This window comes from Oryctolagus cuniculus, chromosome 1 (genome assembly GCF_051225735.1).
Source record: "Oryctolagus cuniculus isolate XC-2025 breed Fujian yellow rabbit chromosome 1, ASM5122573v1, whole genome shotgun sequence".
NCBI lineage: Eukaryota > Metazoa > Chordata > Mammalia > Lagomorpha > Leporidae > Oryctolagus > Oryctolagus cuniculus.
The window spans coordinates 224,664,985-224,692,330 of NC_142867.1; the positions used below are offsets into that span (position 1 = coordinate 224,664,985).

At 44.0% G+C, this 27,346-nt stretch overlaps 1 protein-coding gene across 7 annotated transcripts in view; it reads right to left on the minus strand.

Moving 5' to 3' along the window:
* Nucleotides 1–27,346, minus strand: part of CDK5RAP2 (CDK5 regulatory subunit associated protein 2) — a 208,362-nt gene that overhangs the window by 103,346 nt on the left and 77,670 nt on the right. For all 7 annotated transcript variants that reach the window (XM_017350098.4, XM_089301654.1, XM_089301655.1 and 4 more), the window contains 2 exons: nucleotides 15,591–15,761; nucleotides 10,477–10,620 (listed from right to left, as the gene is read on the minus strand). In XM_017350098.4, coding sequence (XP_017205587.4) covers nucleotides 10,477–10,620; nucleotides 15,591–15,761 — 315 coding nt within the window. The remainder of the gene's footprint in view (nucleotides 1–10,476; nucleotides 10,621–15,590; nucleotides 15,762–27,346) is intronic.

The following is a 27,346-nucleotide window of genomic DNA, read 5'->3' on the forward strand; positions in this document are numbered from 1 at the left end:
AAGTTTTAGCCAGAGCCATTAGACAAGAAAAAGAAATCAAAAGAATGCAAATTGGAAAGGAGAAAGTCAAACAATCCTTATTTGCAGATGACATGATTCTACATATAGGGGGTCCAAAAGACTCCACTGAGACTATTGGAACTCATAAAAGAGTTTGGTAAAGGGACAGAATATAAAATCAACACACAAAAATCTATAGCCTTTGTATACACAGATAATGCCACATCTGAGAAAGAACTCGTACGATCAGTCCCATTCACAATAGCTACCAAAATTTTTTTAAATAACTTGGAATAAATTTAACCAAGGAAGTGAAAGATCTCTATAACAAAAAATTACAAAACAGTAAAGAAAGAAATAGAAGAGGTCACAAACAAATGGAAAAATCTTCCATGTTTGTGGACTTGAAGAATTAATATCAATAAAATATTCATACTACCAAAAGCAATTTACAGATTCAATATGATCCTAATCAAAATACCAATGACATTCTTCTCAGATCTAGAAAAGCTGATGCTAAAATTCATATGGAAACACAAGAGACCTCAAATATCTCCAGCAATCTAAACAAGAGAAACAAAGCCACAGACATCACAATACCTGATTTCAAGACATACTACAGGGAAGTTATAATTAAAACAAACTGATACTGGCACAAAAATAGACATGTAGACCAATGGAACAGAATAGAAACTCCAGAAATCAACTGACGCATCTACAACCAACTAATTTTTGACAAAAGAGCTAAAATCAAGCCCTGGAACAAGGAAATTCTCTTCAACAAATGGTGCTGGGAAAATTGGCTCTCTTCAAAAGCATGAAACAAGTCACCTATCTTACACCTTATACAAAAATCAACTCAAAATGGATCAAGGATCTAAATCTACAACCTGATATCATCAAATTACTAGAGGAAAACATTGAGGAAACTGCAAGACATTAGCATAGGCAAAGCCTTCTTGGAAAAGACCCCAGAAGCACAGGTAATGCAAACCAAAATTGACAAATAAGATTACATCAGACTAAGAAGCTTCTGCACTGTAAGGAAACACTCACCAAAGTAAAAAGGCAAACAACAATATGGGACAAAGTATATGTAAACTTTGAAACTGATAAAGGATTAAGATCCAGGATCTATAAAGAGCTCAATAAATTCAACAACAACAAAACAAACAACCCAGTTAAGAAATGAGCAAAGGACTTGAATGGATATTTTTCAAAACATAAAATTCAAATGACCAGACACATGAAAAAATGCTCACGATGCAAATAAAACCACGAGGGTTCACCTCACCCCAGAAGAATGGCTCTCCTACAAAATGAACAAAAAATAAATGCTGGCAAGGATGTGGGAAAAAGGTACCCTAATCCACTGTTGGTGGGAATGTAAACTAGTACAGTCATTGTGGAAAATAGTATGGAGATTCCTCACAAATCTGAAAACAGATCTACCATATGCCCCAGCCATCCTACTCCGGGAATTTACCCAAACAAAATGAAATCAGCATATGAAAGAGTTATTTGTACCCCCATGTTTACTGCAACTCAATTCACAGTAGATAAGATATGGAATCAACCTAGATGGCAACCAAACAATGACAGGAAAAAAAAAAAGGTGGTATATATACACTATATACTAATCAGCCATAAAAAAAAATGAAATCTTGCCTTTCACAACAAAATGGATGCAACTGAAAACCATTATACTTACTGAAATAAGCCAATCCCAAAAAGACAAACATCATATGTTTTCCCTGATCTCTGATAATTAATATAAAAAGGTAAGGTATATAAGCAAAATTGACATTCTGAGATTTGATTATTGTTTACAGCCTTTGTCTCTACTGTTGAGGAACAGTGGTTTTTTTTTCTTCTATGTGTTGAATTCTTTAGTTTAGTATAGGGTTAAGCTTATGATATTTAAATAAACTCAAAGTATACCACTGTAAAAAGTAAAGGAAAGAATAAGAAAGGAAGGAGGAGAGAATTTGGGAGCATGGGTGGGAGGGAGGGTAGGGTGGGAAACATCACTGTGCTCCTAAGTCTGTGTATATATATATATACATATGTATATATATATACATATGTGTGTATATATATATATGAAGTTTGTTCACTATATATGTGTGTGTGTGTATGTGTGTGTGTATTCACAAAAAAGACTCATGAAATTACTACCCCTAAGAGCTGATGGTCATTGTTTCCACAATGCTACAAAGAACGCTTTGCCATGCTGTCTTGAACTCTTAAATCAAAATCTGACAAGTATTAGGGACAAGGGTAGGGAGGGTGAGGGAGACGCAGGCATTTAACCTAATGGTTATGACACCAGTTAGGATGCCCACACCCCACATCAGAGCACCTGGGTTCAACCCCTGGCTTCAGTTCTTCACTCCAGCTTCCTGCTAATGCAGAAAGTAGTTGGGTTCATACTACCCATATGGGGACCTGGTTTGAGTTCACAACTTCCTGCTTTGGCCCTCAGGACATTTTGGCACTTGGGGAGAGAACCAGCACATGGGAGGTCTTTCTTATTATATCTCTTTTTCTCTGCCTCTCAAATATATATATTTTTTTTAGGTATTAGGGACATGGGATTTACAGTAAATTAGAGGAGACCAAGTATGTAGCACTTGGGAGGCATCCAGAATGGGATGGTGATGAAGAGATCTGAGTTGACCTCTACCACTTTCTAGCAGTGAGCCATGGGTAAGCAGCTCACCAACCCTCTATGAGGCTCAGTCCACTCATCAATAGGTTGAGATGTAATTTTGTAACTGAATGTTCATAAATGCAAAAAATTTTTTAGCTTGAAAGTTGGCTCTGCAACTTACTAGTTCTAGGACTTTGGAAAATTACCTACTAGGAGTCCTGGTATTCCTACCCAAAACCAGGGAACAATAACCACCACCTTACGGAGTTATGGAGGAGTTAAAACATAAACTGTACTGTAAGGAACCAAGGATGCCTGAAGAAATGGCTGAAGCCAATGTTGGGACAGGATACAAAGTCTCAGTGATGCAGGATGAGTAAAAGCTGGCAATGTCATGCACAGCACAGTGACCAAAGTTAGCAATACATGGTGTGCTTGACATCTGCTAACAGAATAGATCTTAAGTGTCCTCATCATAAAAATGAAACTGGCAACAATGTAAGGGGACAGATATGTTTATTAGGTTGACTATAGTGATGATTTCACCATGGATATATACATCACATCAAGTTGTACACCTTAAGTAAATATGTAAGTTTTACTTGTCAATTATACCTCAATAAAGCTCAAAAAAAAGGAAATGCTTAAATAATGATAAAGAGTTGTCAAAAGAACACAGATGCCAGTTTGTAAAGGCTTCTACCAGCCAAATCTGGGACAATTTGAGCATCAAAATAAATAATGATAATAATGGATTATAACCCATTGAATAAAATGGTAATTCATGAATATATACTGATACATATGAGAAGAGGAGACTTCTCTTTATAGTAAATGATAATTAATAAACATAGAAAGATGAGTGAAATTAGGAAAACCCCCATTTGACAACCATCATGGTAATAAGTAATTCAGCCAAGAAACAATCGCTAAAAACAGAAGGTGAAAACCTGAAAATCTAGATACCTACAGACTCAAAAACACCTCCCCCAAAACACTTCTTAAATACAAAGGGAAAAGAAGTAATTGAATAATCAAGACATCTAGCAGATACTACCTTCATAGAGTAACCAAGCATAGCTTATAATGGGACGGGTGAAACCATGGACCATCAGATGGGTCACACTGAGAACTCAACGCCCAATGCCACTATACACACTCAGACCCAAATTGCATAGGTTGAACCTAGTGGCCTGGGCAAAGCAGTGGATGATGGTCCAAGTGCTTGGGTCTCTGCCACCCAAATGGGAGACCTGATGAAGCTCCTGGCACAGCCCAGATGGTTGTGGCCATCCTGCGGGGTAAAACAATGGATGAAAGCTCTCTCTGTCTCTCCTTTTCTCTTTGTAACTCTTTCAAATAAATCAATCTATCTTTCAAAGAAAATTAACTTTATGACCTCTAATGTAAATTTAGCATTCCTTCCTTTCATTAGGAACTGAAGGAAAACAGACCACAACAGTAGCACGATATTACAGTAACTTTGTCATTTAAAAAATAGTTATTTTTTTATATGCTGCAGATATTTATTCATTTTACTTTGACAGAGAGAGAGATGGAGACACAGCTCTCATCCACTGGTCCATTCAAAAATGCCCACAAGAGGCCCTAGATGGGGCCAAAGCCAGGAGTGGGAAGCTCAATCTGTGTCTCCCATGTGGGTGGTGGGAACCCATCACTTGAGCCATCATCACTGTCTCCCAGGGTGTACATCAACAGGAAGCTGGTCAGGACCAAACCCAGATACTTCAATATGGGACACTGGCGTCTTAACCAGCATCTTACCCAGGCCAAATACCCACCCCTTAAAATCTTTATTCTTATCACTAATTCAAAACTAAAGCAGTCACTGTAGATCACCACTAGATCTTAACACATTAAAAAAGAAGCACTATTTCTATAGTACAGTTATGTTTATATTTTGATAACTGAATTTTAAAATATTTGGTTCCCTTTGGAATTCTATGGACATCTATTTTACATTTAAACATTTTTCCAGGGAGGGGTGCCTGGCTTCAGCAGACTGCCAAAGGGATGCAGAGGGCAAAACGTGCACAAGTCAGGTCCAGCGTTGTGGCTCAGTAGACTAAGCCGCTACCCACAGTGCCAGCACCCCATGTGGGCAGAGGTTCAAGTCCCAGCTGCTCCAATTCCAATCCAGCTCCCCACTAACATGCCTGGGGAAGCAGCAGAGGACAGCCCAAGTGCTTGGGTACCTGTACTCACATGGGATACCAGACTCCTGGGTTTGGACTGGCCAGCTTTGGCCGTTGCAGCCATCTGGGGAGTGAACCAGCAGATGGAAGACCTCTCTTTCTCTGCCTCTCTCTGCCTGCCTGCCTGCCTCCCTCCCTCCCTCCTTCTCTCTCTGCCTTTTAAATAAATAAAATAAATCTTAAAAAAAAAAAAAAAAAGGTCACAGGCCCCTGACCTGGGAGGAGAGTGCTGTGCTTCCAACCTATGAAACAAAGGCCAAGGCACCGCTGGTCACTTCAGGGTTGTAAATGCTACACCCCTAGTCTGCTCATGCCAAGTTAGGTACCCAGACTGCTAGAAATGCCAGATCCTTTGGTAAATCATTCCATGTGTCACCAGCACAAGGAGCTCACTCTCAAATGCCTTTTGTACATAACAGTAGCGGGTGAGATTCTCTCAGCTGCCACCTGCACGGAACCTGGAGGATCCCAGAGAAGTGAGTGGGTGAGAAGAGGGCACCAAGGCACCAGAGGCTTCAGGCCCCATGCCTGGTGCTCTCCAGACACTCCCTCATCCAATCCTCACAACCATGCAACCGCACAGCGGGCTGTGTGCTGCCACTCTCGCATTTTAGACAGTAGGCTGTTCAGCTCAGAGGGCTCATCTGCCCAATGTCACAGTGGAGAGGCAGGGTGTGGGCAACAAGGCCCATGCTGGCCCACCATGGACACAAAGCACTGGGTACCTGGCGAGGGTAATATCATCACTGTCAGCCCCACAAAGGCCAACAGAAGAAAGCAAGAAAAGGCAATGGCAAAATCAGAACCCTACTGCTCCTTGAGCACCTAACATGAGAGAGATGAGGGGTTAAGAGTGTATGATGTTATTAATGTGCGATGTGACCTTGAACAAGATACCCAGCCTCTCTGCTCTTCAACTCTGTCTCCTATAAATGCAGGTGATAATTCTACCTAGCTCACAGGAGATTAAATGAGTTAATCTCTACAAAGTTCTCAGAACAAAGCCTGGCACAGAGTAGCACTCGATAAATGTCAGCTGTGACTGATTGTTCCGCTCCAAGTGCGCTGCCAGTTACTTGACATAGATCATCTCTAATCACCACAACATTCCAGGGAAGCATATTAATCTCCCCATTTTTCAGATGTTGAGACTGATTCTCTGGAAGCAGAGGTTCATCTTTTGAGTCCACTTGGCCAATAACTGCTGAAGTCAGTTTGTGCTTAGGTATGGATCTTCAAAGCCAGCCAAGACGGGCTTCGAGAAACACCAGTAAATAAAGAGTGCAGACCCGATGGATGTACGTCTGTGGAGCACACATCCCCGTGAAAGAACTCCACCCCAGGACCCTCCACCCCAGGACCCTCCACCCCAGGACCCTCCACCCGAGGACCCTCCACCCCAGGACCCTGGGCCTGAGCCGGACTCCTCAAGGCTGGGCTCTATGCATTTCCATGCAGGGCCTGGGTACCCAGTTCTTCCCCTCTCCTCTTCTTTCAGGCAGCCTTCCCAAGCCTTCATCTGAGTTTTCAGGCCAGCACCCCTGCACTCTCCTCAGCTCCTACCCTCTTCCTTTCCATCTCTGTGAAACCAGGAAAGTCCACCTGAGCCCCAGGGGACTCGTCCCATCCCTGGACCCCCTGGGTTCTCTCAGCCAGCTCTCACCAGGGAAGATGCCCGCCTCCAGCCCCAGAGCACCATGCATGCCCCTCAGCCCCAGGCCAGTGTACAAAGCACCTGATCACAGATCTGAGGGCTCCTTGCCAGCAGCCGTGTCCCAGGCCAGGCCCGGCGCCTGACACAAATCAAATGCTGCCACAAACACTTGCTGAACTGATGATTAAATAGGTAAGAGGGGAACACAGGGACCGATATGAATCTTAAGAGCAGAGATTCCTGTGGATATTTTGCATAATGAAAGCCAGAGTGAGTCAACGTCTTCCTAGAAGCAAATTGCTCACCCATGTTTGAATAAATGAACTCTTCGGAGCCATTTGGGTCCCATTTCATCAATCACCTATTCCCCAGCGCTGAATCATGCCCCATTAGAATGAAGTCATGTGGCTCCCTCAGCAGAGCTGACAAACCAGTCCATCTCCTGAGCACAGAGGCAGTGGGCCCAGCTGCCAGGGGCGGGGGGCGAGGGGTGGGAGACCAATTAGATGCACCTGCTCAGCAGGAAGAGCCCATCCCTCATCCCCCACCACCACCACCACAAGTGACAGCCCATCACAGAGAAGACTTGTCACTGCCACACAGCCACTGTGGAGCTGACCCTGCAGCGTGTTCTCTGCAGCCTTTGGAGTACCCACCCTGCTCACCACCGTTCCCCAGCCTCATCTGAGAACGTCCCTAAAACACGAAGGCAAGTCCTGGGCAGACTCCTCTCCTTTGTGAGCCAGGCCCTGGCCCACATAAACCAGTGCAATTCTACCCCAAGAATCCAGGGGTTTAGACCGAGACACCAGATGCCTGGAGGGTCGGAGTGGGCCACAGACAGGGCCCCAGAGAGTGGGTCTGCTGCTGCCAAGTCTACAGGACTGCCAGTTCCCACCTTCCTGAGCTGTGGCTGCTCAACCTGCGCTCAGTACCCGGGAGAGCCTCCAGTCTGTGCCTGGGCAACTCTCCCCTTCATTCCCATTTTGCTCAAACCACTCCGTGTTGCATTCTGTAGCTCACCACGCAAAGAAGCTGATCTGATGCACTTACGTTATTTCTAATCCTCTCAGAAAGCAGGCAGCAAACAATTCCCCACACGACAGACTAGGAAGGTGAGTTTCAGAGAGATGGAGGGCCTTGTCCAGGGTCACAGAGTTGGTAAGCAGCAGGACTGGCATCTGACACCAATGCCGGGACAGGTTCTACTCTACCACTGTCTCCTTAGTCACTTGAAGGAGACACAGATGCAGACCACAATCTGAAGAGGCAACAGACATGTAGAGAGCAAGCTTAATGGATCACTGCTTGGTGATCAGGGCAATGTAGTGGCCTGGCAGACAGATGGTGTCTATCTCAGTGGCTATGTCACATTCCTGCAACAAATACATTTATTTCAATACTCAGAAAATTCAGCAGCAATGTCCCAACCACGTCAATAACCAAGCTATCAATCTCTAGCTGCAGGAAGCTAAATATGGTCAGTGTGTTTTACTCTCTATTCTCCAATTCCCTGTTCATCTAGCATTAATTCTCAAACTCACACAAAGATTAGAAGGAAAACAGACTGCCCAGCAGGGTCTGTAGAGACATCATCATAGCCTCAAGTTCTTTGTAAAAATGGGCAGAGAATAAACTCTAAATCAACACAAATGGCCAAGGGCATGGAAGAAATCCACGTTTCCTACAAAGAGAACTACTACATGAAAGGCCTACCTTTCTTGAAAGGAAAGAAATCTGCAAGGCTGTAACAGCTGGGATTTCTTAAATTGACACCTAGAAATTTACAATTCTTAAGTGATGATTTATAATTCTTTAGCTGCTATTTTCAGTTAATCTTGCAGAACAGAATTTAAACCTTTGCTGAAATTCTTAGGTATTTTGCAGACTAATTTAAACGTCACCAGGATCTGAATATTATCAAAATGCTCACGCAGTGACTTTGTACAGACATCACCCAGCATGACAAACTAAAACCAAAATGATGCACACCATAAAACTAGTGAAATTAAATTTTAAAATACTCAACCTATTCAATAAATTTACAAGCATTATATTGAAAACTTAGATGCTTTTTACATGACTAAACTGTGGTTCAAAATAACAAAGCTGAAGCATATTCAAATTAGTTAAGACATCTATAAAAGCTGACATCTTGTTTGAAAGTAGTCTATACTTTATTACAGGTTGATGTGCATCCAAGCCCAACTAAATCCAGTCAAAGTCAACTAACTCGATACAAGTTAGTTAGAATCACAAAATGTGAGCCCCTGAGATTCAGTCATCAGGCTTGCCCTGGGTTATCTAATTGAAATGACAGAGCCCACAGAGAAATCCAGGCCTCCAGAATCCTGGCCAAACCTATGGGTTCCGTGCGTCCACACTGACACACCCAAGGGACACGGCAAACTGCAAACACACAAAGGGTCGGAATTAAGACAGCACTCCCAGGACCAAATCTGACACCGAGCTGGTACACAGCAGAACACCCAGTACTGGTGGCTAAAATAGGAAACACTCTACCTATGCCAGTTGGAAAGCAAATCTTGGTCCATCCACCCCAACCACCTCCCTGTGATCCTTAGACAATGCCCCCACCACGACTCAATGACTACAGGGTGGTGTCAGGCACGAGAGCAGGCCTCCAGCTCCTCACTGCAGCCCTACCACCCGAGCTTGTTCAATGGCAGATGCCCATACTGCACCGGTTGTTAATTATTTTGAGCATCACCCTTCACAAAGCCGCAAGTTATGCTCCGAGTCATTCATCAGAGAACTAATTTGCCTAAGAGTTCTCTGTCTTCTGAATGTATGAACTTAATTAAAGCCAGGTTTGGGGGCGGGGGGAGGAGGAGGGACTTGGCCTACAATGAACTCCTTCCCTTTCCCATATCTGATTGCCTGGCTGTATTAGCCATTCATTCACTCAACAAACATTTAGAGACCAAGTACTGGGCTGAGCATTGGGATCTGGAGGTGACTGCCAGATTCCCTGCCTGTGAAGTGCCTGCCCACAGTGCTATACAGGGGCCCAGATGAGGGGAGACAGAAAGGCGGGTCCAATACAAAACGGTGCACAGGCAGGTGAATAGGCTGAAAAACCTAATGCACGACATGAGCACTAATGTTGACAATAGTGTATCATTTTCTGGATTTTTGCTAAATGAGTAGATTATAGCTGCTCTTGCCACAGTAGGGGAAAATGGGTAACAATCTGAGATGATGGATAGGTGAATTTGTTCTTCCCCAGTAATCTCATCACATATAGCTATCTTATACAGTGGTAGATACCTTAAATATACACTTTTTTATTTTAAAGAATCAAAACCAGAAAGGTGGATTCTATAACGCCAACATAAGGAGCCTTGTGTGCCATCCCTGGAGGGGGTGCCACACGCTGAGAGCTAGAGGAAGAGGGCAAGGCTCCACAGAGAAGGTGACACTAGAATGACACGGGCATGCTCGGGAGTGAGCAGGTGAATAGGAAAGGCATTCCAGGGAGACAGAAGAGCACACGGTCCAGGAAGGCACAAACACGGTGTCTTCAGGCATCAGCAAAAAGAATCAGCTGCTGCCAGAAAGGAAAGGTAACATAATTGGAAAGACCATTTGGCGCCAAATGAGGAAGAGCCTGAGGTGCCATTTGTTGTGGGCATCTGAACAGGAAAACTTACTTGACACTGGGGACTGCACAGCTCTTCAGAAGTGAGCCCTGAGGCAGGAAATAAAAGGCCCATCTTACAACAGTACCTCAGTTTTGTGTGCAGTGCAAAATATCAGTGTGTGGTGGCAGGCTATAAAGATGTGTGGTGTGCAGAGAAAACAACTCCTCCTGCCTGCTGCAGGCTGTTACCAGCAAGAAGCCATCTGAGGCTCTAGATCACGGGACTTACCAAATACATTTCGGAAGAGAATACATTCACACGTGACCATCCAATTCCAGTCCCGCTTACCTGGGAGAATGTGCAGCTGCTGCCTGGTGCCTGGACAGAAGAGCACTTCTCTGTTACTAAGGCTTCATCCCAGAACTCGAGATCTTCTGCAGTCATTGGCCCACGCTTCTGCTCTATTGCTCCCAGATCATTCTCACTGAATTGCTAAGGAAAGCAAACAAATTATAAAGAAGTGTTCATCAAGAAAAAATATTAAGAGAATACTCCCAAACACTTTAAGGGAAGATATCTCATTTTTCACAATACCCATGCACCCCCTAAATAATTTCCATCATCCCAAAATATTAAGGATTACACAACTGAGATGAAACTCCGTTTCTAGGTAATTAGGATTTGGAAAACACAGCATGCCAGCAAGGCAGAGCCAAGGATGCTGGCAGAAGTTACAGACATTCCTTGCTCGCCTCTTGGTGGGTATGAAGGCTAAAACCCAGGCTCTGACCCAGTGGAACCAGTTCCAAGCCTGGGTCCACCCTGCTCAGAGTGAGATCTCTGAGTCCATTCCCCATCCTGCAGACGTACTGGGATGAATACAAGGCTTGAGGATCAAAACGCAACAAAGTCCACATCGGCAAGGAGATGTGACTTCCAGGAAGGAAAAGCCAAGACTGCAAGCTTGGCGACAGTTAGGGCCTGGTCCCATAGGAAAGGTGCCATCACGCTGACGCATGATACAGTTCCCCTCACTAAGTCCTCAGGAGATCTGACATCCAGCAGCAGCCCACGTGTCTCGACTTTGGGCCAAGTTCAAGCACAGAATCTATTTCTAACCACTTAAAACCTGGTGACTGCTGACCCAGGATTCTGCTCATTCTCTGTCAGCAATTAAGGGCTGGAACCACATCTTGTTTGTAAGTACCTAGCAGAATTAAGCTATCATATCAGACTTTCATTAAAAAAAAAAAATTAGGTGAACACAAAGAAGAAAGAAGCAGAGGCAATTCTTTTTAAAAATCCACTCAACTGTAATAGGAAGATCTAGGGATCAAATAACCAATGACTTTCTAGAATTGCCACAAGCCAGCTGTGTTTAAACTGTACTTTCCTTCTTAACTGTTTGGGTCCAACTGCACATATGAGGTTTTATATTCAAACAGTACTCCCTGGCTTAAGTGAAAAACTAACACGCCCTATCTGAGCCCTTCTCCCTGCAACCCCTAGAGAAAAGCAACTTTCAACTCCTTAGCCGTTTCTTCTGGTATTTTCTTCCAGGTTTCTATATTATATGCTCATTCTCATCTTCTCAATTTCTTAAATTTAGATCTTCTTCATTGGCTCCTAGCAAGTTTTTTAAGAATGGAGCTCTTGGGGCCAGTGCTGTGCCATAGCAGGTAAAGCCACCACCTGCAGTGCCAGCCTCCCATATTGGCACTGGTTCGAGTCCCAGCTGCTCCACTTCTGATCCAGCTCTCTGCTATGGCCAGGGAAAGCAGTAGAAGATGGCTTCGGATCGGCACAGCTCCGGCCGTTATGGCCATCTGGAGAGTGAATCAGGAGATGGAAAACCTCTCTCTCTCTGCCTCTGCATCTATGCCTTTCAAATAAACAAATAAAATCTTAAAAAAAAAAAAGAATTGAGCTCTTATATCAACTGTCCTTCAATGCTTCCTAATAATTATATAGTTAAATCAATATTCCACATTTACATACTGCTCATGGTTTAGTCTTACAGAGTCCCATCATTATATTTCCATTCATGTTCAAGTCTGATTTCCTTGGAATTAGTAACTGCTTTGTTCTATTTGTTTACTTCATTCATAAAATTAAATTACATACTTAACATTATTTCTAAGCTCTCTACAATAACTTAAGGATTCCCCTCAATGTAGTCAAGCATGTGAGGTAAATGATCAATTCCATTTCAGTTTTTTGGGGAAATTCAGACTGAAGCCCTCCTTTGACAGCTGAAATCTGGACTCTCCACCTCTCTCTCTCTCCCTCTCTCTCAGTAATTCCTTCATTTATGCACATATGGAATCACCTCCATATGTGTAGATGCCCAAGAACTCCCTGCAAAGAGGACAGAGGTGGCAGATGACTTCAGGCACCAGAACTCTGGAAATGCCTTTACCCCACATTCACACCTGCTGACAGCACGGCTGGGTGCAGAACGCTAGGCTGGCCACTCCTTCCCTCAAAACCTGAAACCTCGCCTGCCTTCCAGCGTTGCTGCAGAGAATTCCACTGTCGGAGCCCAGGTGCTTTGCACGCCCTTTATTCTCTCTCTGGAATCCTTTCAGATCCTCTCTTTCCCGTGTGCTCTAAAATGTCTCAACGACGTGCCTTGGCCAGAAACAGAGCTAGCCTTTTAGTGTAGGAACAGCTGTCCTTCCCTTGGAGAAACGATCCCCTAGCACTTTGTGGTTTTCTTTCCCTCTTCTTTGTCTACTTTGTCTTTCTGGAACTCCTGTTAGACACTTTTTAGACCTTTTGAATCCACCCTCTAGTTTTCCTATCTTTCCTCTCCTGTTTTTCCATCTTCATGATTACCTCTATTTTCTGAAAGATTTATTCAACTTCATCTTCCAGCTTTTCTGTTAAACTTTTTATCCCTGCAATCACACTTTCAAGTGTCAGCTGGTCATTCTCTGCAATGCTGTGGATTGAAGAGGGCTTCATTCCCCAAACTCATGTAGTTTAAGCCCCAAAGTCTAATGTTAACAGTTAATGAATTAACGCTAATGGCTCATGGATCAGGGTAGAGACTTGATCTAACTAGGGTAGCCAGGAGGTGGTCCCCATGGGAGGCTTTTAGGTCATGGGTGCTCGCCCTTGGAAGGCAGTTCTCACAAGACGGTTGGCTACTGAAGCCAAGTCTGGCCTGGCTTCTCTCTCTGCCTCTGGATCACCATATGCTTGTCCCTCTGTACCTGCTCCTCCGCTGTCCGCCTCCTCCAGACTCCAGGCTGGGGCCACCTGATCTTGACTGTGATCTTCCAAACTGTCAGCCCAAATAAACCTTTGCCTTCCCAAGAAGCTCCTCTCACATATGTTAGTGAAAACAACAAAAAACTGGCTAAAACATCAAAATACTTTATCAGATCCTAATCTTATTTTTTAAATTTATTTATTTATTTATTTACTTGAAAAGTACAATAGAGGGAGACAAAAAGATCTTCCATCCCCAATGACTGTCAACAGCCAGGGAAAGGAGAAGCTAAAGGAACTTCATCTGGGTCTCCCACGTGGGTGTCAGGGGCCCAAACACTTGGGCCATCTTTTGCTGCTTTTCCCAGACCATTAGCAGGGAGCTGGATTGGAAGTGGAACAGCTGGGACATGAACCAGCACCCATACAGGATGCCAGCGTCACAGGCAGTAGTTTCACTCACTGTGCCACAGTGCTGGTCCTCTGCTGTGCCCTTCCACTTCTCTGTACTTCCCTGTAACCACTCTTTACCCGTGTTGTTTAATCACACAGTGAACCTTGGGAGAGTCGGCTCAGACTGACAGGTAATCATGATGGATACACATTTAGCTCTGCATCCTTCTGAAACCTCCTTCATATGACATCGGAAGAACAGAAAGCTGTAAACAAACAAGGACTAACTAGGAGAGTGGGAGCAGGCGCCACACTAGGTGTGAGTTGTCAACGTAATTTAGATAGATGCTCTTTACATCTTCAGATAGATGATCTACGGGTGACATTTTGGGATTTTAAAGCTGCTGAGTTTTCTTCTCCTCCTTGAAGTGTTTTCACTTTCTGTGTACATCTCTGTTGCCCATTCTGTCCTCTGTCGTTCTGAAACACTTCTCTCCTGTTTGATGAGCTTGGACCATCTACTTACTTGGAAGAGTGAAAAGCGCTCAGGAGCTCTGTGGGCAAGGAGAGGACGTGTCACTGGCAGCCTCACCAAAAGATGCTCAGGTGGAGACCAGGCCGTATCGTGGAAAACCCCAACAGCCAGCATCCTTCAGTCTCTCCTCGCAGAGGAATCTCACTGCCACATGCACACCTCCACTCCCACCCCATTTTCATCCAAGCCACCCTGCTTTCAGCTGCAGGCCAGAGTGTCTTAAGGTCTCCAAAGACTCCTGCTGTTGAGGAGAAAAGGGTGACCTAGAACTGCTTAGAATTCCAGTCAAAGCTCCTGTTTCCACGGGCCCAGGGACACTGGATGCCTGATGAGCCTTTCTGGGGTTCTGCAGCATACGTCCACTTGTTTCTTGCTGGCTTTCACCTCAAAGGCATGAGGCAGAGCGTGCAGAGAGCTGAATCCTATGTAGTTACCATTCATCCATGCACTCATCACCCAAAATCACGTTGACAACTCACACCTAGTGTGGCGCCTGCTCCCACTCTCCTGGTTAGTCCTTGTTTGTTTACAGCTTTCTGTTCTTTTGATGTCACTTGAAGGATGTTTCAGAAGGATGCAGAGCTAAACGTATATTCATCATGGTTACCCGTCAGTCTGAGCCGACTCTCCCAAGGTTCACTGTATGATTAAACAACAAGGGTATTCCACAACAGAAAAGAGTTTACAGGGAAGTACAGAGAAGTGGAAAGGCACAGCACAAACAGGGCACAGCAAAGGGCCAGCGCTGTGGTACAGTGAATAAAGCCACCACCTTTGATGCCAGCATCCTGTATGGGTGCCGGTTCACGTCCCAGCTGTTCCACTTCCAATCCAGCTGCCTGCAAATGCCTGGGGAAAGCAGCACAAGATGGCTCAAGTGTTTGGGTGCCTGCCACCCAGGTGGGAGACCCAGAGGAAGTTCCTGGCTCCTGGCTTTGCCTGGCCCAGTCCTTGCTGTTGCAACCATCTGCAGATGGAAAGCATGCACAAGCTCTCTCTCTTCCTGTCTCTCCCTCTCTCTGTGTAACTCTGACTTAAGCTGGCAAAGCAAGTGCACACAGTGGAAACATCTCAGTGTGTGGGCTGAGCACTAGAGCAATGGAGGCTTTCGCCCCTGTCCTTCCTCTTCCGATGACCCAGAGCAAGGCCTTCCTCTCTCTGAGCTTCTGTTTCTGGGCCAGAGCCCAGATGACTTAAAGAAAGCTCCAAAGTACTCTGAACCATAGCAATAAAGACTGAACCATATTCCTACAAAAGAGTTTTTAAACACACATTCTAAGTCAAAAGACTTAAATAGAAAACAAAGCCGTGATGGTACCTGGGGCAGCGGCTCCTTCTGATCGGCACACTCCATCAGACACCTGATCACTCGCTCCTGACTCTGCAGCTTCTTACTGCTCTCACTCAGAAGACCTTGGTAATGATCCTCTACTGCTCTCTCTCTCTCTTTCACTTCATTGTGTAATTTTTCAACTTCGTTTCTAAGGTCCTAGCAGGAGAAAAAGAAAACATGGAATTTACTTGACAATGTTAAAAAAAAAAAAAAGTGACAACCTCTTGGCCGTTTGACGTGCCAAATCATTGCTGCAAGGCAGCATGCTAACACATGTGTTTAACAAATGTGCACTTGATTCTCTTTAAAAACCTTAGAAAAGGCAACTTTAAGAATTACCTGAAATTTTGAAAAAGCATTATGCACAAGTATTTATCATAACATTATATACAATGCTGAAAAAAAGAACTAGATAGCCAACATAAACTACTGATAAAGAGTATGGTACTAAAAGAAACACACAATTACTAGGAAGAATGAACCAGGACACTGAATTGGATATACAAAGTGAAGTCAGTTGTTTTCTAAATGTTTATACAAATGTTGTGAGGTTATATAGAAATACATTAAACAGTACAATATCCTAAGGAGAAGAATTACAAGGGATTTTTCAGTTGCTTTTTCTTTATTTTTCTGTTTCCAAAACTCTCTAAATAATCCTATATTACTTTAACAATCAGAAAAAACAACATTGTGTGAAAAACATTAATAAAGAATTTATAGTACTATTGAAAATGCTGTTATAATGTTAAGAAAAAATAGTATACAGTATGATTGTGACTTCCTAAACATATGTACTATTTATAATATTGAAGCACTATGTATAATAGCAGTAGGCCTTAAAACAACCCAAATGTGTACCAGAAGAGGAATAAAATATGGTATATTCTCACAATGGAGCACTCAAGTCATAAAGGAGAAGGAATGAGGACTTGCTCTCCATAAATACACTGCCCTAAAGTAATCTTCAGAATATAGTGTCAAGTCGGGGGCAGACCAGGAGACATCAGTATGGATAGCATCCAGCCATTTATTTAACCATAAAAGAAATTAACCGGTTGCCTATAAGGGACAAAAGAGTACATGGTAGAACAGACAATGATAGAGACTAGGTCTCACTTTCATAGATGTGAGGTTGGAACCACTTAAATTTTTTTCTCCTTCCCTTCTCAAATAAAATTTTTAAGTTAAGGGGGAAAAGTGTGTGTGCAGGAGGCGTGGGCTGCAATTGGCCTAGCAGTCAAACCAGTTGGGATACCCACCTCCCACACAGGAGTGCCTGGGCTCAAGTCCCCGCTCTGCTTCTGACACCAGCTTTCTGCTAATGTGTGCCCTGGGAGGCAGCAGGTGATGGCTCAAGTACTTGGGTCCCTGCCACCCATATGTGAGATCCAGGTAGGGTTCCCGGCTCCTGGATTAAGCCCTAGTCATTGCCAGCATTTAGGGAGTAAACTAGTAGATGAGAGCTTTCTCTTTCTTCCTCATTCTCTCTCTCTTCCTCCCTCCTTCTGTCGAGTAAAATATAATTTCTAAGTTTATATATTTTAAGCTTTTAAGTTTATATATTTTAAAAATAATAACACTGAAAGCAGAGCAAGCAAACAAATCTAACTTTGTATCAACTCCCTCAGTTAACCAGCAAGGAATTACTTCAGTAACATTAGAGTAAATTGGGAATGGGTGTCTGGTGTGGTCATTAAAATGCCATTTGAGATGCCCCCTTCCCATATCAAAGTACCTAGGCTCAAGGGTTGGCTCCACTCCCAATCCCAGCTTCTGGCTAATGCACACCCAGGGAGACAGCAGATAACAGCTCAAGTACTTGGGTCCCTGCCAGTCACGTGGGAGACCTGGACTGAGTTCATGGCCCCTGGCTTCAGTGTGACCCAGGCACAGCTTTTTTAGGCATTTAAGGAATAAACCACTATATGGGAGATCTCTCTCTGTCTCTGTCTCTCTACCTTTCAAATTACTTAATTAATTTTTGTTGTTTTTTTTTTTTTAGGGCAGGTGTTTGGCAAAGCAATTAAGACACCACTTGAGATACCTGCATCCCATATCAGAGTGCCTGGTTTGAGCCATGGCTCCTCTGCTTTCAATCTCACTTCCTGCTGGTGTGCACTATGAGAAGCAGCAGATGATGTCTCAAGTGTGTGGGTCTCTGCCATCCATGTGGGAGACTCAGATGGAGTTCCCAGCTCGTGGCTTCAGCTTAGCCCAGCCCCACCCTGTAGGTATTTGGAGAGTAAACCAGGAGATATCTCTCTGTCTCTGTGTTTCTCTCCACCTCTCAAATGGAAAGAAATAAGGTAACTTTTTTTAATTGAAATAATAAGGGGCCAGCACATGGTGCAGCGGGCAAAGCCACCGGCTATGGTGCCGGCATCCCATATGGGCGCCAGTTCAAGACCCAGCTTCTCCACTTCCAATCCAGCTCTCTGCTATGGCCTGGGAAAGCAATAGAAGATGGCCCAAGTCCTTGGGCCCCTGCATCCATGTGGGAGACCCGAAAGCAGTGCCTGGCTCCTGGCTTCGGATCAGCGCAGCTCTGGCCATTGAGGCCATCTGGGGAGTGAACCAGCAGATGGAAGACCTCTCTCTCTCTCTGCCTGTCCTCTATCTATCTTTAAAAAAAAAATTGAAATAAAAAATAAATTTAATTCAATTTAGTTTTTAAAATGTTTAAGAATAATTTGGAATCCTTCATGATATTTCTAAGGGGAAAAAGAATTAAAAAGAAGCTTATATTGTTCTTAGTAACATTCTAAGTATTAATATTATACTGTATTCTGAAACTGTATGCATATGTAATATATTTTTAGATAAGCAATTAATGTCATAAGACTTTAAGCATGAAAAAAGAAGTTAAAAGGGCAGGTGTTAGAGTCCTGACTGTTCCACATCCCATCCAGCTCCCTCCTACTGCACCTAGGAAAGCAGTAGAGGATGCTCCAAGTCCTTGGGCCCCTGCACCCATGTGGGAGAACCAGAAGAAGCTCCTGGCTCCTGGCTTTAGCTGGTCCAGCCCTAGCCATTGTGGCCATCTAGGGAGTGAATTGGTGAAAGGAAGACCTCTCTCTCTCTCTCTCTCTAATTCTGCCTTTCAAATAAATAAAATAAAAAAGTTAAAGATTATAGATCTAAGTTTTAATTTAAAACACCAATATGAATTTATATTTTGTCATTCCCTCTTTCCACTTAAAAAGGCTACAATCAGCATCCTCCCTGGTATCTACACTACTGGTTCTAAATACTATTCCCTACCACACAGGACAGGGCTCTCTAAAGCAGTGGTTCTCAATGTGCACTCCCTGGAACAGCAAAATCAGTCACTGACAAACTACATGTACAAATCTGGGCCCCACCCAGGATCTACTAACTCAGCAACTCTGAAAGCAGGCAGGGCTCAGCAATCTGGTGTGCGCTAACGTACACCTCAGAGAAAGGGGTGACCCACACCTGGGGCTGATGCCTGCTCACACCAGAGAAGGGGGCTATCAAAGACTGCATGTTCACACCCAAGGATCCTGATAACCACCCAGAATAAGCTTTTCCTCTGTTCAAGGTAAGACAATTAGAACTGTAGTAAGAAGAAATGCTAACAAATTAAAGTTCAATAACAATAAATTATAATACAAGAAATTAAACATCAAAACATTAAAATTATGAATTTCTGATACCTTAAAAAACCCTCTGGTCACTCTGTAGGTAGAATAGCAGCACCCCAAAGATGGTCACACCCAAACCACCAAAGGGCAAAAGAGAATAAATGTAACAAATAGAATTAAAGTCACTAATCGGTTGCCCTTAAAATAAAGAGGTTGTCCTAAATTATCCAAGAGGGCTCAATATAATCACATGCACCCTTAAAAGTGGAAGAGGAACAAGGGGAAAGATTCCAGCCGACATGCTGGGCTGAGGGATAGGAAGGCATTGTGGGTCTAGAATTAGAGGATTGGCAGCAGGAGAGGGGTCACCAAGCCTGCAGGAGGACCACAGCCCTGCCAGACCCTCTGTTCAGTCCAAGGAGACCCACTTCAGAATCTGACTTCCAGAAGGAAGGATTTTAAATTTGTATTGTTTAGCCACCTGGCTCAACTTATTTGTCACAGCAGCAACAGGAAGCTAATACAGCAACCCTTGGAGAATTCTAGAGAACACTCATGTTGTGTCTTTTCTGTATGAACAGCACCTCAGGGCAACTCAATAGGTGATGAAAAGTAAGTTTATCTTCATAGAAGTCTTCAGCTATAAAAGAAGGAACAATGCAATTCATATAGTCATTTTGTAAACAATCAGAAATGGCAAGGAATATCACAAAAACTGGGACTATCAAATAGCCAGAAGGAACAAAGAAAACACTTGAAAATTAAATGTTAATTTTTTTCTTGGGCAAAAAGATGATGATGAGACCTTTAATCCAAAACAACTAGACCGAGAATCTATCGCAAGCTGTAAATGTCAGTAAATACGAGTAGGAATTCAATTCTGAAGTAGAAAAGTCTGCATTTTTTATTACTCCACAAATATAGGAGCTCTGAACATCCCATGCAGACTGGTTCCAGGACACCTCACTCAACCCCAACAGACACCAAAATCCAGGATGCTCAAGCCACTTCCATAAAATGTTGTAGTGTTTGCACACAACCTGCACTCAATCTCCTGTACACTCTGCCATTTCTAGATTACTTATAATACCCAATACAGTGTAAATGCCTTGTAAATAGTTGTTATACTGTATTGCTTGGAAAAATGACAAGAAAAGTATCTGAACATGCTTAGCACAGACACAATCTTGCTTTTCAAACACTTTTAATCCAAGATTGGCTGACTCTGGATACAGAATCTGAGGTTGCAGAGGGCCAACTGCAACACAAAGCAACATTAACAGAAATGTAAGACTAAAGAACAAAAACATTCTCCCGTAATACAGACAAGCCAACAAATTAAAGACTTTGCAAACTATAGATGCTCCGTGCAGTCCCTGCCCATCTGGGGCTATAATTTTTATGAAATTTTAAATTTAATTTGGGCTTTTTCCCATTTCACTTTATTTATTCCACTGTGCCATGACCTACAAAGAACATACAGCAATTAAATGACACAAAAAGAACAATTAAAACCAAAAGAAGAGTTTAAGAGTATATAAAGTCAAGAAAAAGTTTTTGGTTTTATTTTTTCTAAGTACAGGAATGAGACAGGTCTGCAGAGCTGCTGTACCCGAGTTCTGCTCATTCTGATGGTCCCAGAGAAAGGCAAGACAGGCGGCTAGGTAGTGCTGAAAGGCAAAATGTGATCCTCCCGGTTATCAACGTAATGAACATAGCTTACTTCACTCTGTTATTTCCACACTGTCTCCAGCCATTTGCTCTTATAGATATAGCAAAGAACAGCTCTGTGCAAACAAACAAGGTTTGTTTCAGTTTTCTAATAATTTTTTTATTTCGGAATGGAAGAAAGAGACAAAGCTCTTCCATCTGCCGGTTCACTCTCCAAATGCCAAGGCTGAAGCTGAGAGCCAGGAACTGCATCCAGGTCTCCCATGTGGATGGCAGGGATGCAGCGACTTCAGCCATCACCTGGTGCCTCCCAGGGGACATTAGTAGGAAGGCAAAATGGAAGCAGGGCTGGGACTCCAATTTGGGATGCAACCAAAATGCCTATCCCAAATAAGGATTTCCTTTTTCACTTTTGATTTGTTTGTCCCCATAAATGGAATTGCCAGGTCAAACAGTAGGCATGTTTTGAGGATTCTTTCTACAAACTGTCAAATTTTCTTCCAAAAAGATGGTAATGAAAATGCCATCCTCAAAGAGTAAGTTGTTTGTTTACCCACATCCTCACCAGCCCTGATACTTCCTCAAGAGTTTGCTAACTTAACTAGTACGTAATGGCTCTTCACAAGGGTGTGAATTTGTATTTCACGGACTGCCAACCACGTTTCTGTATGTCTGACTGCTGTTTGGATTTCCCCTTGTGCCTTGCTGGCCACAAAAGACAATGTATTCAAGGACAGAGATCAACAAAAAGGTGGTCTCTGAAGAGTCACCCAAGGTGTGCGTACACAAACACAAACATACAAACTCATTCTCCTACTGCGTCAGGAAACCTGCCAGGCAACATCCATGAGTCTTACCAACATGAGCACAGATGAGACACAGCGTGATGAGTCCTTCATCCTGCTTGTGCGACTGCTCTGCTGTCCATGTTACAAAGCAGAATGAGGACACACCCCTGTGTGGAGGCGCACTGCAGCTGAGCAGGCAGTGAAGTCTCAGAGCCACTGAAACACATGCTACTACGTCAAGTACCTGCTATCATTCCAGGCAACATGCTAGACGCTTCATATTTACTCTTCACAACCTGGGGCCAGTGCAGTGGTGCAGTGGGCTAAGCTGCCACTGTGACACCGACATCCCATTCTGGACTGCAGATTCCAGTTCTGGCTACTTTGCTTTTGATCCAGCTCCCTGCCAATGTGCCTGGAAAGACAGCAGAGTATGGTCCAAGTATTTGGGTCCCTGTCACCCACATGAGGGACCTGGATGGAGTTCCTGGCTCCTAGCTTTGGCCTGGCCCTGACCTAGCTGTTGTGGTCCTTTAAGGAGTAAAACAACGGATGGAAGATTGACTGATATCTCTCTCTCCATCCCTCTCTTGCCCGCTCTGGCTCTCCCTCTCTGTCACTCTACCTTTCAAATAATTAAACCTGTAAAGACCTACAAGGGCCTCTGACAGCTGGGCCTGCACCACCTTGCTGCCCTCCTCTCCCCAACTGGTTCTGCTGCCTTCCTTGCTGCCCCCCTTACATAAAAGGTATTTTTTCCCATGCTCCAAAATGGGACGCCAGTGTTGCACTCAGCAGCTTAACTGACTGTGCACAACACTGTGTATATATACTGCACTGCATTTTCTCTATCCATGGTCACTCAGGTTGATTCCATGTCTTGGTTATTATAAAAATGCAGTGAACATGGAAGCAGATATTTACTCAGCACACTGACTTCAACTCCTTTGGATATATACTCAGAAGTAAGATAGCTGGACCATATGGTAATTCTATTTTTAGGAGGCTTTTTAAAGATTGTATTTACTGGGGCCAGCGCTGCAGTGTAGTGGATAGAGCCGCCACCTGCAGTGCCAGCATCCCATATGGGCGCCAGTTCAAGTCCCAACTGCTCCACTTCTGATCCAGCTCTCTGCTATGGCCTGGGAAAGCAGAAGAAGATGGCCCAGGTCCTTGGGCCCACACCTGTGTGGGAGACCCAGAGGAAGCTCCTGGTCTTGGATTTGGATCAACACAGCTCCGGCTGTTGCAGTCAATTGGGGAGTGAACCAGCAGATAGAAGACCTCTCTCTCTCTCTCTGCCTCTCCTTCTCTCTGTGTGTAACTCTGACTTTCAAATAAATAAATCTTTAAAAAATATATTGTATTTATTTATTCACTTGAGAGGCAGAGTCACAGAGACAGAGAAAGGATGAGAGAGTGATTGTCCATCCACTGATTGACTCCCCAAATAGCTCTCACGGCCTGGATTGGGCCAGGCAAAAGCCAGGAGCCAGAACTCCACACAGATCTCCCACATGGGTAGCAGGGGCCCGAGTACTTGAGTTGTCTTCCACTGCCTTCTGAGGCACATTATCAGGGAGCTGGATGGCAAGTGGAGAATCCAGGACTCAAACTGGCGCTCCAATGTGTGACGGTGATGCTGCAAGCAGCAGCTTAGCCCACTGTGCCATCACGCCAGCCCCTATTCTTAACTTGCGGGGCACCATCCATTCTGTTCTCCGTAAATGCTATACTAGCTTACGTTCCCCTCACAGTGTACAAGGCTCCCCCCTCTCGGCATCCTCACCAGCATCTTCCTTCACCTTTTTGTTAAGTCATTCTAACAGATGCAGGTAACTTTAACTTGCATTTCCCTGATGAGTAGGGATATTGAGCATCTTTTCACAAACCTGTTTGCCATCTGTATGTCTTCTTTTGAAAAGTGTTTCTTCAAGTCCTTTGCCCATTTTTAAGTCAGGTTATTTGTGTTCTCCTGTGGAGCTGAGTTCCTTATATGTTTTGGATATTAGCCCCCACCAGATGTAGGCTTGGCAAACATCTTCTCCCCATCTGTGGTTGTTGTCGCTTCCCTTTGCTCACTGCTTCTTTTCTTGTGCAGAGCTTGTTGGTTGGACGCAACCCCATTTGCCCATTTGTTCTTCTGTCACCTGTGCTTTCAGGGTCATAGCAAGCAATCACTGCCCAGACCAATTTCACGGAGCCCTTTCTCTGTGTTCCCCCTGGTAGTTCTACAGTTTCCGATCTTACACTTAAGTCATTAATCATTTTGAGTTGGTTTTTGTATGGTGTGAGGTAAGGGTCCAATTTCATCCTTTTTCCACTAGATCACCAGTTTTCCCAGCACCATTATTTTAGCAGGCTGTCCATTTTTATGCCAGTACTAATGCTGTTTTGATTACTGTAGCTTTGTAGTATACTTCAAAATCAAGTAGCATCCGTCCTTTCAATTTTAAAATGTCCACACGTGCCCAGTGATTACATGTCCATTTCCATCACCTCCCAGATTTAGAGCCCTCCTTCATTTAAATACTGCCAGACCCATATTTTACTGCCTTGTTCCATTATAGTATATATATGTATGTCTATTCAATAATCACTTATTCCACTCTCCTTTTCATTTGATATTTTTAATTTAGTTACTTAACAACTTCTTTTTTATATAATTATTTTTTTTATTTAGTAAATATAAATTTCCAAAGTACAGTTTATGGATTACAATGGCTTCCCCCCCATAATTTCCCTCCCATTCGCACCCCTCCCATCTCCCACTCCCTCTCCCATTCCATTCACATCAAGATTCATTTTCAATTATCTTTATAAACAGAAGATCAATTAACTATATATTAAGTAAAGATTTCATCAGTTTGCACCCACACAGAAACACAAAGTGTAAAATACTGTTTCAGTAGTAGTTATAGCATTACTTCACATTGGACAACACATTAAGGACAGATCCCACGTGAGAAGTAAGTACACAGTGACTCCTGTTGTTGACTCAACAATTTGACACTCTTGTTTATGGCGTCAGTAATCACCCTAGGCTCTAGTCATGAGTTGCCAAGGCTATGGAAGCCTTTTGAGTTCACCAACTTCGATCTTATTCAGACAGGGTCATAGTCAAAGTGGAAGTTCTCTCCTCCCTTCAGAGAAAGGTACCTCCTTCTTTGATGGCCCCGTTCTTTCCACTGGGATCTCACTCACAGAGATCTTTCATTTAGGTCTTTTTTCCCCCCAGAGTGTCTTGGCTTTCCATGCCTAAAATACTCTCATGGGCTCTTCAGCCAGATCCGAACGCCTTAAGGGCTGATTCTGAGGCCAGAGTGCTGTTTAGGACATCTGCCATTCTATGAGTCTGCTGTGTATCCCACTTCCCATGATGGATCGTTCTCTCCCTTTTTGATTCTATCAATTAGTATTAGCAGACACTAGTCTTGTTTGTGTGATCCCTTTGACTCTTAGAACTATCAGTGTGATCAACTGTAAACTGAAATTGATCATTTGGGCTAGTGAGATGGCATTGGTACATGCCACCTTGATAGGATTGTATTGGAATCCCCTGGCATGTTTCTAACTCCACCATTTGGGGCAAGTCCGATTGAGCATGTCCCACATTGTACATCTCCTCCCTCTCTTATTCCCACTCTTACATTTAACAGGGATCACTTTTCAGTTAAAATTTAAACACCTAAGAATAATTGTGTGTTAATTACAGAGTTCAACCAATAGTACTAGAACAAAACAAAAAAAAATACTAAAATGGATAAAGTATTACATTGTACATCAACAGTCAGGACAAGGGCTGATCAAGTCACTGTTTCTCATAGTGTCCATTTCACTTCAACAGGTTTCCCCTTGGGTGCTCAGTTAGTTGTTGCCGATCAGGGAGAACATATGATATTGTCCCTCTGGGACTGGCTTAATTCACTCAGTATAATGTTCTTGAGTGATAAAAGCTACCAATGCTGTGCCACATTTCTCCCACAGCACCTCCTCCAACCCAACCAGGTTCTTAACATGACCATGACCTGTGCCACAATTCCACAAAAGGGATGTAGTTTTATCATTCCTTAAGATTAGGGGTCCACTGACTTGACCCCAGGGTCGTAAGCAAGTGTGTGTGTGTGTGTGTGTGTGTGTGTGACAGAGAAAGAGAATGAATGAATCAACCAATCTTGGGGATAGAATAATCACAAGGGTCTTGAGGAAAACTAGGACCGCGGAGGGCATAAACCACTTCTCTCACCACAGCCATTCACAACAGAAACCACATTTTTTCTGAACATCAGCTATGAGCCCCACATGGGCCAAAGCATTTACATGGACCACCTCTGACCTTACTGACTGATCCCATGGTAGGCAGTATTAGTCCTGCTTTTACAGAAAGCAAACCAAGGTTCACAGAGGTTAAGAGACTTTCACAGAGCGTTACAAGTAAGTGCCAGTGCTGAAATTCAAACCCTTCCAGGAATGACCCCAAATCCTCTGCCCTTTGCACCCAATTTCACTAGTGCTAAGACCAGAGAAGGGGACGGCCCACTCTGTGACATGGGCTCTCATTGGTCAACCATTCCAACACTCGGACTAATTGTACAGGTTCTCAAGGACTTGGATTGATGAAATACCCAGTCCAACACCGAATGAATGTCCTCTTAGTGAATAAGATAAGAACAAGGGCCTTGGACTCACATGAGCAGCGGTCAGAGAAGGCAGAAAGTAAAAATACCACTGGGGTTGGGGCAGGGAAGGGAGGTATGGAGCTGGCCTTGAAGAGGAGCAGCTGCCATGGCAACACAAAGATAGCCAATGGGCACACTGCTCGCCACCAGCGGGGCTGTAATACACGTTAGGAGGAGGCATGGAGACAGCATGCCCAGCCAAAGCAAAACAATCAGAACTGAAAACTGATAATCTTGGTGCTTTCCCCAAACCTCTTTCCATATTTCTAGCTGTGAAAGCAGAAAGATCTCACCCTGAATCCTGGCTCTGCTAACTAGCTGTGCAACCACAGAAAGAGAACAAATCTGTTTCTTGTGGACTCCCAGGGTCCTTGGAGAGTTAAATGAGAGAACACAGGACAGGTGTTCAGCAGAGGCAGAGCAAACGGCCACTGTCTCACCTCTCCCAAGCTGGCCCCACCCTAGGTTCCCTCCTACGGCCACAGCACTATCATCCATGAAACCACAGGTGGGCTCTCGCCCCTCCCTCTCCCATGCACCTCATGAGACAACAGGTAACCAGGTACAAGGCACAGCACATGGTCCTGACAAAGGACAGAGATGGGCATGGGAGTGGTGCTTCTTACGCCAGCAGCGCCCAAGTCCTGCCCTGCCCACTACTCCCACCACCCCCAGTGCTCTCAAGGATCTGTCCTAAGAAACAAGAGCAGAATGGGAATCATGGCACAATTCTGTGACAATCTCACGGCCATGGCAGGACTTTCTGACACAAGCGAGGTTTTGGAGGGGAAAGGTATGTGAAGCTTAAGGCAGCTGCCCGAGTCATCCGACTCAAGGAGAGGCAGAGGCGGGCAAGGAGACTAAGGAGGCCATGCAGACACCAGGCTGCCCAATGAAGGCCAGGCCTGGCAAACTCTGAAACAGCAAAGCGAAAGTACCTGGAACTTGGGCCCCTGCACGAAGGACCAATAAATAACTGGGCTCCGGAAGGACCA